The sequence below is a fragment of the Chionomys nivalis genome, chromosome 9 (assembly GCF_950005125.1).
Source record: "Chionomys nivalis chromosome 9, mChiNiv1.1, whole genome shotgun sequence".
NCBI classification, from domain to species: Eukaryota; Metazoa; Chordata; class Mammalia; order Rodentia; family Cricetidae; genus Chionomys; species Chionomys nivalis.
In genome coordinates, this window is record NC_080094.1 from 83897223 (window position 1) to 83909677 (window position 12455).

The following is a 12455-nucleotide window of genomic DNA, read 5'->3' on the forward strand; positions in this document are numbered from 1 at the left end:
GCCGTATGGGACCTGGTAGTCGTCACCAAGATGCGGATACAACAAAATATAAAATACATGAAACAATACCCCTTTCAAAAACAAAACAAAACGAAACAAATAAACCAAAAATCAAAAGGCTGCTTGCTTGACTTCTCCCACATTTGGTCATGTTCTCTTAGGTTCCTAGAGTTTCAAGGCAGTAAGGTTTCTGGGTGGAGGTAGGTAGGGTGCAAGGGTTACTCACATAGAAATGTCTCTTTTTCCAAGGTGTCTGAGATCAAATTGTCTCTTTCTCCAAAAGAGCCATTCAACATGTACCGAGGACTCGTCTTCCAAACACGCTGATGAGCAGCAGAATTTGGTAGATTGCTTTTCTGGGCTAAGAGTAAGTGGTTTAGTTGAAGTTGTTTGTAGAATGGTTCAGTATCTCTAGGGATGGGATCACTATAGCAACCCAACCACTCAAACCATGACTTTTATCATCACTGTTCAGCACCGGCTTTTATAATAATATCCCATTCTTAAAAGATCTCTCACATTGCAATTTATGCAAAGTGAGAATAATGATTCCCATCTGGCAAGAGAGGAAAGAGAGTAGAGATGAACACCATGGTATAGTGTTGGTTTTAGAATAGTGTTCAGAAGGCAGAAAAACTCAGTGGCTCTAAGAACTGCTAAGAGAGCCAAAGCCAAGTGAAGGCGGGTACCGGAGTGGGAGCAAAGTACTGTACTGAGGGCAGAAGTTTCTGTCCACCAGCAGCTCCCAAATAAACACACTGGGGCTTATATTAATTATAAATGCTCAGCCAATAGCTCAGGCTTACTACTAACCAACTTTTAACATTTCTTATCTATGTTTTGTCACATGACTTGGTACATTTTCATCTTGCTTCTCTGTTTCTACTGGTGACTCCAGTCTCTGCCCTTCTTCCCCCAGCATTCTCAGTTTGGCTATCCTGCCTAATCTTAACCTGTTTAGCTATTGGCCAGCCAGCTTCTTTATTAAACCAATCACAGAGAAATATATTCACACAGTATAAATATTTGTAAATATTCCACATTGTACCAAAAGCCTTTTTTTAAAAAAAAAAAAATATAGGTCTTACTATAAAGCCCTGGCTGTCCTGGGACTCACTATGTAGACCAGGCTGACCTCAAACTCATAGAAATCTGCTTGCCTCTGCCTCCCAACTGCCAAGATTAAGGCATTCACTGGCACATTCAGCTTCCAAGCTTTTCTGTGCTAAGGACACTGAATGAATCTGACAAACTGAAGTTCTCTTTTCAACAAATTAGTCCTAACGTAGAAATTGTTAATAATAATGTTGAACAAGGTTATCAGAATTATAATCAATATTAAGCTGGCCATGGTGGATAGACAAAGATTAAGTAGGATTGTAAGTTCAAAGTCAACTAGACTACATGGCAAGACTTTGTCTCAAAACATCTAGAGTTGTAGAGTAGTAGAACACCTTCCTAATAAGTGCCTTGCACTCCAGAACTGCAAAAATAAACAAGAAAATAAAGCTATATATTGAGGTGGAGACCAGCCTGGGTTACAAGTGACCCTGTCCCAAAAGACCAAAAAATAAATAAACAAAAATGAAAACTCATGGGACATGGTGGTACATGCCTTTAGCTCCAGCACTTAGGAGGCAGCAATTGGATCTCTGAGTTCAAGGCTGTTCTGGTCTACAAAGTGAGTTCCAGGACAGCCAGTGCTGTTGCATAGAGAAACCCCATCTCAAAAAACAAAAACCAAAACAAAATGTCACACTAGAAAATTAATTTCTGGGCTGGCCGGTGGTGATGCACGCCTTTAATCCCAGCACTTGGGAGGCAGAGGCAGACAGATCTCTGTGAGTTTGAGGCCAGCCTGGTCTACAAGAGCTAGTTCCAGGACAGGCTCCAAAGCTACAGAGAAACCCTCTCTCAAAAAACAAAAACAAAACAAAACAACAACAACAACAAAAAGAAAATTAATTTATGACTGGCAAGATGAAGATGGCTTAGGGAGGAAAGGTCCTGGCTGCAAGGCCTGAGAACCTGAGTTGAATCACTGGGGGTGATGTTGGAAGGAGAGAACCAACTCCTGAAAATTGCTCTCTGACCTCCACGTGGGAACAATGGTATGTGTGAACACACATTCACAAACACAAAAGATATGTAATAAAAGTGAAATTCCTTGTCTTTTTGTAGCTGAGGATGATCTACCCACGGGCGCTTTGCAATCATTTGTTACTCAAATTCTGGCCTCTAAAGGCACCAGACATGGACAGAGTAAGCATACATACATGCAGGGAAACACACTGTGCTGGATAGTTTTATGTCAACTTGATAGAAAGGAGGGAACCTCAATGAAGAAAATACCTCTATAAAATCAGGCTGCAGTAAGTCTGTAGGGCATTTTCTCAATTAATGATTGATGACAGAGGGCCCAGCCCATTGTGGATGGTCTCCTTACTGGGCTGGTGTTCTAGGTGCTTTTTTGGAATTTACTCTGTAGATCAGGCTGGCCTTGAACTCAGGCTGGCCTGCCTTTGCCTCATAAGTCCTATGATTAAAGGTGTGTATTACTAGACTCAACTGGTCTTGGGTTCTGTAAGAAAACAGGCTGAGCAAGCCATAGAGAGCAAGTCAATAGGCAGCTCCCCTCCATGGCCTCTGCATCAGTTCTTGCCTCCAGGTTCCTGTCCTGGCAAGATGAGTTCCTGTTCTGACTTCCTTCAATGATGGACTGCAGTGCAGAAGTGTAAGCCAAATAAATCCTCTCCTCCCCAACTTGTTCTTTGGTCTGTGTTTCATTGCAATAGAAACCCTAAGACATGCACACACAAAATAAAAATAAATCTTTTTAAAGAGGCATTTAACTTGTATGATGGTTAGAATGAGGATAGCTTCCATAGGTTCATATGTTTGAATACTTCATGGAACTGCTTGGGAAGGATTAGGAGGTATGGCCTTGTTGGAAGAGATGTGTCACTGGGGATAAGAGTAAGGTTTAAAAAGACATATGCCATTCCCAGTGTATTTTTTTCTCCATGAAATATGAGTTCTCAGCTCTGGAACCATAAGCCTGATTAAATGATTTCTTTTATAAGTTGCCTTGTTCATAGTGTTTTAATCACAGCTATAGAAAAGTACCTAATACGGTTGAGGGGCAAAGGGAGGAAGACTGCATGTTTGTGGCTGGCCCAGATGAACCATGCAGTTCTAGGATGTAACCCGGTCTTAAAAAAGAGACATTTGCTCTCTGCACACTGACTTTCCAGGCCTGTGCACACCCCCCTCTAATAAATTCCTAAGCCGGTGGGGGGGGGGGGAGAGAAACATTTATAGTAATATAAAAATGGAAATACTATACAAAAATCTTTAAATATGCCCTGGGCATGGTGGTACTCATTTGCAATCCCAGTGCTTTGGAGGTAGAGGCAAGAGGATTTCAGCTTTGTCTACCTAGGAAATTATAGGCCAGCCAGGGTACACAGCAGGATTTTGTCTTAAAACAATAACAAATGGGCTGAAGAGATGGCCCACTGTTTTAACAGTGCTTACTGATCTTTCAGAGAACCCACATTGGTTTCCATCACCTATACAGTAGTTCATGAGCATCCATAACTCTAGTTCCAGGGGCCCCAACCTCCTCAGGTACACCCTACACACACACACACACACACACACACACGGTGCACATACATACATGTAGGCAAAAAACACCCATATATCTCACAGTGCCGATGCACAACTTTACTCCCAGCACTCAGGAGGCAGAGGCAGATGGATCTCTGAGTTCAAGGCCAGCCTGGTCTGCAGAGTGAGTTTCAGGACAGCCATGGCTACACAGAGAAATCCTGTTTGAAACAAAACAAAACAAAAACCTCACCGCCACCAACAAAAACAAACAAACCATTTTCTTAATAAATTCCAACTCTGCTTTACAAACAAAAAGATCAGTATGGGGAACTAAGTAATCTGGTATATACAGACTGTCTCAAAAAAATCAACAAGCGAATAAACATGCATAACAGGTTTCAAGGTGCTGGGAATTGAATGTAGCCCCGGATAATGTTAGACAAGTGTTTTATCACTGTGCACCTCACTTCCCGTTCCAAATGATTTCTTTTTAATATTACAAACTAATTTTAAAATTTACATACAGAGGACTTGAGATGTGGCTTAGCAGGGTACTTGCATAGCACACTATATTGAACAAAAGTCCAATCTCTAAAACCAAAAGACAAAAAGAAGAGAGGAAAGCAAAGACTCAAGAAAAGGCTAGATGCTTTTGAAGAACAAGGTGAAAGGAAATGACTCTCCAGATAGCAAGGCTATAAACAAACTGGGCTAGTGGTATAAGAGGCCTGTACTACACAGTGTGACTCACCTATATAAGAACTATTTGAATGTCATACGACAATTCAGAGATGGTAGTTATTAGTGCACCAGTAGAAAAGACTAGAGGAAACATTTGTACTTTTATATATAGCGAGGCTGTCCCTCGACAGAGGGACACAGCAGTTCAATAGGGGTAGCAGGTGCTTTTCAACTAATCAACTAGAGAAAGAACTCCAGTCTTAACCAAACACAGTTCTTTCAGTTAATGCCACAGGTCAGCTTGGTGATGCTGGGAAAGAACCAAGTGTTATTACCTTTAAAGTATCCATAATACTGGAGGTGATGGTGCATAAAATCCTCGTAGGGATCAGGAAGAGTCTGAAAGAAAAGGCATTCTCAAGAAGAACATGTTATTCAGATGACACTGAATTCTTAGCAACAAGTGTCAAACATGCTTCACAGGATACGGTAACAAAACAATCCATGCAAATATCGAGTTATGCTGTCTCTAACAGATCTGGGGTACTAGTGGGTGTAGAGCACACTAGGAATTACAGCGCCAGGGAAACAGAGGTAGGAGGAGCAAGTTCAAGGCTAGACTGGGCAACAGAGTGAGTTCCATGCCAACCTGCGCTACCCAACAAGATCACATTACCTACCTGCCTCCCCAAAAGCCAAACACAAAAAAATCGTCCAGTTGGACCAGCAGGCCACCACAATGAACCTTTTGGTCTAGGATTAAGTTTCTGTGAAGTTTTGGAAAGGGGAGTGTACCGACCTCCTGCTTCAACTCTGCTTCCAGCGCTGGGAACATGTTACTGCCACATAGAAAAATGCAGGCGAATCAGTAGCACCGCTGCCAGCTGCAGCCTCTGCCTAATTTCCAAAAGGGGAGCTGATTACACCAAAGTCTCAAATCACAGCAGGACGGTGGAAAGAAACCAATCCAAACACACAGCACCACCAAACACCACATCTGACGGCCCTGCCCCTTCACACTCACAGCCTTTCGACTTCAGGGCAATCCTGCACGCACCTGTGCAGTCAGGGCACACTGCGAGTCCCCGTGCTTCGTCCTCTAGACTTACCGGGACCCTCGCTGGCCCCATGCTGTGCTTACACTCAGAAGAGATGCTTGGACACCGGGAATCCTCCCGGTTGGAGGCACGAGCAGTTGAAAAGGAAAGGTCAGGGGGTCGAAAGCAACCGGTCCTGGTAACGTTCGTTCAGTTGTGAGCGTCCCACCCCAGAGATGTGACCGCTGTGGGGAAAGCCCACGGCGATGCAGAAATTCCCACCAGAGCTGGCAGGCGACCCGCGCGCCCAGCTCCCATACCCCGCCACTGCCACTCCGGCCTCAGGGGCCTGGAGAGGGCTGGCCCAACGCTCCTCAGTACCCTGCCCTCATCCCAGCCCAGCCGTCCCCACCCTCTACTTCCTTTATCCCCTACCCTGGTCACCTCCTGCCCTCCTCACCCCCTACTCTTCACCCACCCTGCCCTTCTCACCCCCTTCCCGCCTAGGATACACTAACTGGCTCCTTCGCAGGCCCAGCCCATCAGTTCACCTGCGGAGCTTGCCGCGCGGACCCTGGCAGCCTAGCAACCCGGAGCCAGAAGCGGAAGGAGGCAGGACCCCGCCCTCATCCTGCGATGTCAGGCGATTTGTCTCAATCAACGACCCAGGCTGGGAACTGGTGAGTACAGTGCCAGGAGAGTTCACCCTATTTTCTAACTTCTGTAGTTTTAGTAATTTCCCGTTTAAGGGGGAGCTGTAGCAACCAAACAAGCTTTATTTAAACAGGGAAAGCAGATCAGTCCTAGGAATCCGGCTCATTCTAATTTACATCACTCCTTCTCCCTTTGACAAACTTAAAATAGCTTCCTTTCCACTTTTTCTTGATTTGGTTTAAAATACAAGTTACTCCTTAAAAACTATCTCTCTCCCTGTTTGCGTGCAGATGCGCATGGAAGCCAGAAGACTCCGGTCCCCCGGGAATAGGACCCTGCCCTTGTGGGCTGTCTGAAGTAAGAATCGGATGCTGGGAACAAGACTGAGCTCTAGGACATCTCTCCAGCTGCCTCCCGTCCTTTTTCATAGAATTATGTTTCCATGTGGAGTTTTCCTTCCACCTTTGTATGGGTCCCAGGGACTAGCAGGTGTCAGCCAGTCAAACCCAAACCCTTTAGGCTATCCAATCAGCCCTTATTCTTTAAAAAATACAATTTTCAAAAAAAAATTGATTTTCATGTTGTGTACGTGACTGCAGGAACGTAGTGCCAGAGATCTCCCTAGAGCTGAAATTACAGTTTGGATGTGTGTGCTGGACTGCTCTTAAGTGATGAGCCACCTCTCCTGCCCCACTGATACTTTCTGAGGCTTGTTCAAGGATTTGTGTTAGAGATGTCCTATTTTAAGTTTGAGTCTTCTCTTGGCTGGAGGGCACAGCACTGGTTTCTCTTATAAGTTCAGTCTTCAGCACTCACATCGGTGGCTCACAACCATCTTTAGTTGTACCCCTATAGGATCCATGCCCTCTTCTGGCGTGCAGATATGCACACAGACAAAACATCCATATACATAAGTAGACCTTTAACAACAGCAACAAAAAGCGAATGGCCTCATAAAAGCTGAGGTCAGAATCTTGGATAAGCTATTCCGACAGGCCAGACTTGCAGGCTAGAATGTCATCTCAACTAGTGATGATACGGGCCAGCTACTGAACACTTTTACTCTTTATTCTCTACCTTCTAACCTTCTATCTAGAATGAAAAAAAATCCTGTATAAAAAAAAAAAAAAACCTAACAAACTAGTTAGAAACTAAGGGGGCAAAACCAACCCCGGGCCATCAGGTTCCTTATGTGCTCAACAGCAGGTGGTAAGGAGGCTGGCCTCTCCAGCAACAGTCACACACTCAGAAACTGTTCATTAGTTAAGACAACACAGGTGGTAAGGAGGCTGGCCTCTCCAGCAACAATTACACACCCGGAAAACTGTTAATTAGTTAAGACAAAAACTTTAACAGCTAGTTGATAACCTTTATTTATAGAAATTTAACTATGCAAATTACAAAACAATTTTAGGTACAAAATGGGCATCTCAACATTAACACATGATAAATAAAATCTAATACACTATAATACAAAGTAAAAAAATTTTAACTGCATAGGAATACTAGAATAAAATCCAAACTATTGTCTTTGGTTAACTATTGATTATAATCTTAAGTACCTATTATTTTCCATAATCAGCTTTTTATTACATATAAAAAAAGCTAGAAAGCACCTTTCTCCCTATATTACATTGTTCCCAGAACTCGGACAGGTCAAATATTAGTAAGAATGGAATGTAAGCCCTATCAGCATAGCCACACATGGCTCCACCTTGTTTAAAATCTGTCTCCGTATATCTCCAAGATGCTATTTTTTCCTGATGTTCAATTGTCAGTGTATGCTCTGTACCATGTTTGATCACAACAATTAAGAATGGACATACACTATATAACTGCAGGGTAACATGCTTAGAAGAGCAAAAGGATCACCAATCACAAGTATAAAAAGAGCTTTATTAGTGCATATGTACAAATTTACAGTGTCAGAAACTGGAGAAATACAAACAGCTTTAAGACACAATTTGCTTTTTCTTCAGTTTAAAGTGACCTTTCTTGATTGTGATACAAGAGAAAGCACACAACAGTGGACTGCTTCTTAAACACTGGAATCTTACGGAGAGGGGAATTTCTGAAGTGGGTAAACAATGCCGACAGTACACAAAGTGGCTATTTTACTGACTACCACACACTTAGGGGAATTTCTCAAAGTCAAGGATCTGAACACCTGCTGCTGCTACTCCTGCCACCCGGTATGAAATGAGTGCTGTGGGCTTCTTAGAAAATGTGGCCATCAGCACGATCTCACTACTTCAGGGGCAGCAGACTCGGGGAAGAGGTCAAAGATTCTGATGGTCAAGCAAGATAGGATACAGAGCTGCCTTCTTAATTGCACTTGTTCTGGAGTAGAAGGTAAGGAGAGTATCACGCTAGGAACCGGACAAGCCTCTAGTGGGCATTTCCTTTTGCCAGTGAGTCCTATACAGAGGTTTCATGCCCATGACTCCCATGTTCCTCAAGACTGACTCATATCTAACATGCTCAGCTTGCCAGTGTGAAAAGAGACAGTCAGGGCAAAGCAATTCCAAACACCCCTCCTTCAGCAAACAGAAAACCACACCTTCTAAGCAGACAACTTAATATGCATGGGTTTTGTCCAGGATGTTCTTCCTCACAACATTTACAGTTCATCTGACAACAGCTTAGAACTGGTTAAGACTTTAAACATAAAACAAAAAAAAAAAAATTTTTTTTTTTTTAATTAAAACTATGTGTTGGGGGCCATTTTCCTTCTCTTCAGTCTTGCTCGCCAATCCTCAGGAAGGGCTTCAAAATTTGCATTTCTTTCTGCCATGCCACTGTGAAAACAATATGCATGTTACTACTTCACTGGAAAGAGAAGAGAATCTTTTTTATTTTTATTTATTTATTTTTTTTTTAGAAATAAATACTGAGCCAGGCGATGGTGGCGCACGCCTTTAGTCCCAGCACTCGGGAGGCAGAGGCAGGCGGATCTCTGTGAGTTCGAGACCAGCCTGGTCTACAGAGCTAGTTCCAGGACAGGCTCCAAAACCACAGAGAAACCCTGTCTCAAAAAACCAAAAAGAAAGAAAGAAAGAAATACTGAAACTGAAAATTGGATCTCATGTCCACTCAGGAAAATGTTTCAAGTTTCTCAGCAAAGGAGCAGCGCAGTCTCCATGGAAGACTGTAATGTTAAGAATACGACTACCCCAAGACTAGCACAGACCTCCCATCAGGAACTGCACTCCGTTTACCTGACCAGCTGCTGCTGCTTCCACTCCTCGATTCGCTTCTGTGCAGTGGATTCCCGGTCCTCTTCACTGGAACTCGAATTATCTTCCTCATCTAACTCCCGCTGGATACTCTGCCATTTCTTTACCAAAGATGGCATTTTGGTTTTACTTTTCTTTGCCTAAAACAAAGTTACAGGTGAGAAGATGCACACAGAGAAGGAAACAGGTCCTCTATACTGACAATCAAGATCTCTCCCTGGAGCCAAGGGATAAATGTGACACTGGACACAACCAGAACCCCAGGCTTACAAGAATGAATGTGGTGTGAGCAGATAATGTTGGGACGCTGAATTCTGGCATGGCATAGATGCTCTATCGAACTCACAGCTGCTGGATTGTCTATACAAGATTAGGACTTGTATTAACAAGAGCTTGTCATGAAGAGAGCAAGGGCTTACAGGGCCCCACCCTTCTCCGAGGACTCCTACACACAGTTAACGGTTGAGAGAGGAAGGAGAGACGTTTGGTGGTGAAGGCACTGGTAAAGTGCTCAAGCCCCATAAGCTATAAAATTCACCGGGTCATTATAAGAAGCCAGGTATGGCGGCAAAAGCCTTTAACCCCAGCATTCAAGAGGTAGAAGTAGGTGGATCTCTGATTTTGAGATTAATCTAGTTGGGATAAGTGAGATTCAGTAAATCCAGGGCAACTCAGAGAAACCCTGTCTTAGAAAAAAGATATGCAAGTAAAACAAAGGCACGGGGAATAAACAAACAAAAAAATGTAGACAAGTTGGGAGGAGGAAGTGAGCCAGTGGGAGAAGGAATACAGGAAATGGTGATGGGGATGTGTGAGTATGTTCAAAACATCATGCATTAATACATGTGTAAAATTTCTTCAGAGGGGCTGAAGAGATGGCTCAGTCGTTAAGAACATTTGTTGTTCTTTGGAGAACTGGATCCGGTTCCTACTACTCATATCAGGGACTCATAACCACCTGTAGTCCAGTTCCAGGGACCCTGACGCTCTCTAGTCTCTGCAGGGACTTGTGTATACAGAGGCCTGCACACACACACACCATAAATAGAAGGAAACAGAGAAATCACTTTTAAAGAAGTGCTTAAAAACGATTAACTGGGAAGGGGGTGGAGGACAACTCCACTTACAGCTCCCCAAAGGACCTGGCTTGAGTCCTAGCGCCCACAATGGGGACTTACTGTAAAGCCAGTTGTGGCCTTCATGAGCACCAGGCACATAAGTAGTACACAGACATACATTTAGGCAAAAAACATTAAAAAAAAAACTTGGTGGGGGTGGGGTGGGGTGTGAGTTGACACAGGGTCTCACTATGTAGCTGTCTGTCCTGGAACTCACTGTGTAGACCAGGCTGGTTTCAAACTCACAGAGATCTGCCTGCCAACCTTTACCTCCCAAGTGCTGGGATTAGAGTTGTGTGTCACCACCACCTGGCAATAAATCTTTATTAAATTATTATTCCTTTGATTTTGCTATGTGAGTATCATCCTACTAATTTTTTTTGAATAAAAAAAATGAAGACTTACCTTATCTTTCTTTCCTTTTTTTGTCTTCTCAGGTGGTGGCACTTTGGGAGCTGGTGGCGGCGGAGGTGGCGTAGGTGTAGGTGGTGGAGGCGGCGGTGGGGGTTCTACGACAGCAGGTGTGGCCATAGTTCCACGAGCCTGAACTGGCTGCAATGACGGCGTGGTCACTCCAATTGGGACAGAACATTCAGCATAACTCATAATTGCAGGTGCTGCTGCTAGTCCAAGGTAATTTGATTGCAGGCTCATCCCTCTGGCCTGATGACCCATTCCTGCTGCTGCATGGCTAACTGATACTGCTTGGTGTGCCATCCCAATAGCCTGGTGTGAAATCCCCATTGCTTGGTGACCTAATGCAGGAAACATAAAAAAAGAACACTATATATAACAAGAAAGAAGGAAAAGGAAACTAGCAGTTCAATCACAAAATGATCTCAATATACTTTTTCCTTTAAAAATATTTGTTAATAGCAAAATATTAAATGTTGTAGCTGGGCAGGGTAGGCCATGCTTTTAATCCCAGCACCTGAGAGGCAAAAACACATGGATCTGAGTTCGAGGCCAGACTGGTCTACAGAGTGAGTTCCAAGACAGCCAGTACCACACAGAAAAACTGTCTTAAAAAATCAAAAAAATAAAATTAGCCGGGCGGTGGTGGTGCACGCCTTTAATCCCAGCACTCGGGAGGCAGAGGCAGGCGGATCTCTGTGAGTTCGAGACCAGCCTGGTCTACAGAGCTAGTTCCAGGACAGGCTCCAAAACCACAGAGAAACCCTGTCTCGAAAAACAAAAAAAAACAAACAAACAAAAAAAAAAAATTAAAACGTGAACACTTACAGATTGAGGCTCTTCAATATAAAAATAACTAGTATATATAAATATACAGAAAACAATTGTGTAGACCCTGAATAAATGGAACATGTCTCTAATGCCAGTACCCAGAAGGGTCTACAAAACGAGTTCTAGACCTATTAATACCCTGTCTTAAAAAAGCAAAAGCATAGCTGGGTGGTGTGGCACACGCCTGTAATTCCAGCATTCTGGAGGCAGAGACAGGCAGGTCTACAGAGCCAGAGCTACTCAAAAGAAATCCTGTCTTGGAAAAACCAAAGCAAACCAACCAACCAAACAAAAAACAATAAACCAAAACAGAAAACAATCTTGTAAGGATAAAGATACGTGTTTAAGGGTAGTTTTTAGTAACTGGGAGAAATAACTATAAATAGTATTTTCTTTTTTTTTAAAAAATCTGGTTCGATCAATCATTTTATTCATTTCCTACATTCTTTTTGCCTTTGCCTTCCTGACAATTCTACAAGTAATCCAGACAAGAAAGAATGAGAGCTCAGAAAGTTTGTCCACAGCTGGGATATGAGCCAGAACACCGGAACATTCAAGCATCAGGTCTCTTACATAAACAGTATTTTTCAATCAAACGCCTTCTATTTACAGCATCTAATGCTGGAAACAAATGATACATTGAGAAGAACCTACTGTAATTATGATGCTTACCTGCAGCTATAGCTGACTGGCTGTAGAGAACTGGAGAACTACCAATAGTAGCCGATCTCTGGACCACTGCAGTACTAATTTCTGCTGCCTTTCTCTTTACTGCTTTAGTAGGAGGACTAGAGGTGGTAGGATCAACTGAACTCTGAAACACAAACATCTCAGTCAGCAAATTACAAGCCCTACAAAACATATCCTTC

At 43.2% G+C, this 12455-nt stretch overlaps 2 protein-coding genes across 3 annotated transcripts in view; both read right to left on the minus strand.

Moving 5' to 3' along the window:
* The window catches only part of Agbl2 (AGBL carboxypeptidase 2), a 54075-nt gene extending 48570 nt beyond the window's left edge, over positions 1 to 5505 (minus strand). The window contains exons 1-4 of one of the 2 annotated variants that reach the window (XM_057781022.1): positions 5354 to 5505; positions 5096 to 5193; positions 4632 to 4695; positions 227 to 361 (exon numbers count right to left, since the gene is read on the minus strand). In XM_057781022.1, coding sequence (XP_057637005.1) covers positions 227 to 361; positions 4632 to 4695; positions 5096 to 5131 — 235 coding nt within the window. In that variant the 5' untranslated portion in view covers positions 5132 to 5193; positions 5354 to 5505. The remainder of the gene's footprint in view (positions 1 to 226; positions 362 to 4631; positions 4696 to 5095; positions 5194 to 5353) is intronic. The other variant, XM_057781023.1, reaches the window with a different exon arrangement.
* A 1843-nt stretch (positions 5506 to 7348) lies between these two features.
* Positions 7349 to 12455, minus strand: part of Fnbp4 (formin binding protein 4) — a 36812-nt gene continuing 31705 nt past the window's right edge. Inside the window, exons 14-17 of the mRNA XM_057780406.1 lie at positions 12259 to 12400; positions 10747 to 11096; positions 9206 to 9363; positions 7349 to 8785 (exon numbers count right to left, since the gene is read on the minus strand). Of these exons, the coding sequence (XP_057636389.1) occupies positions 8695 to 8785; positions 9206 to 9363; positions 10747 to 11096; positions 12259 to 12400 (741 nt within the window). The 3' untranslated portion in view covers positions 7349 to 8694. The remainder of the gene's footprint in view (positions 8786 to 9205; positions 9364 to 10746; positions 11097 to 12258; positions 12401 to 12455) is intronic.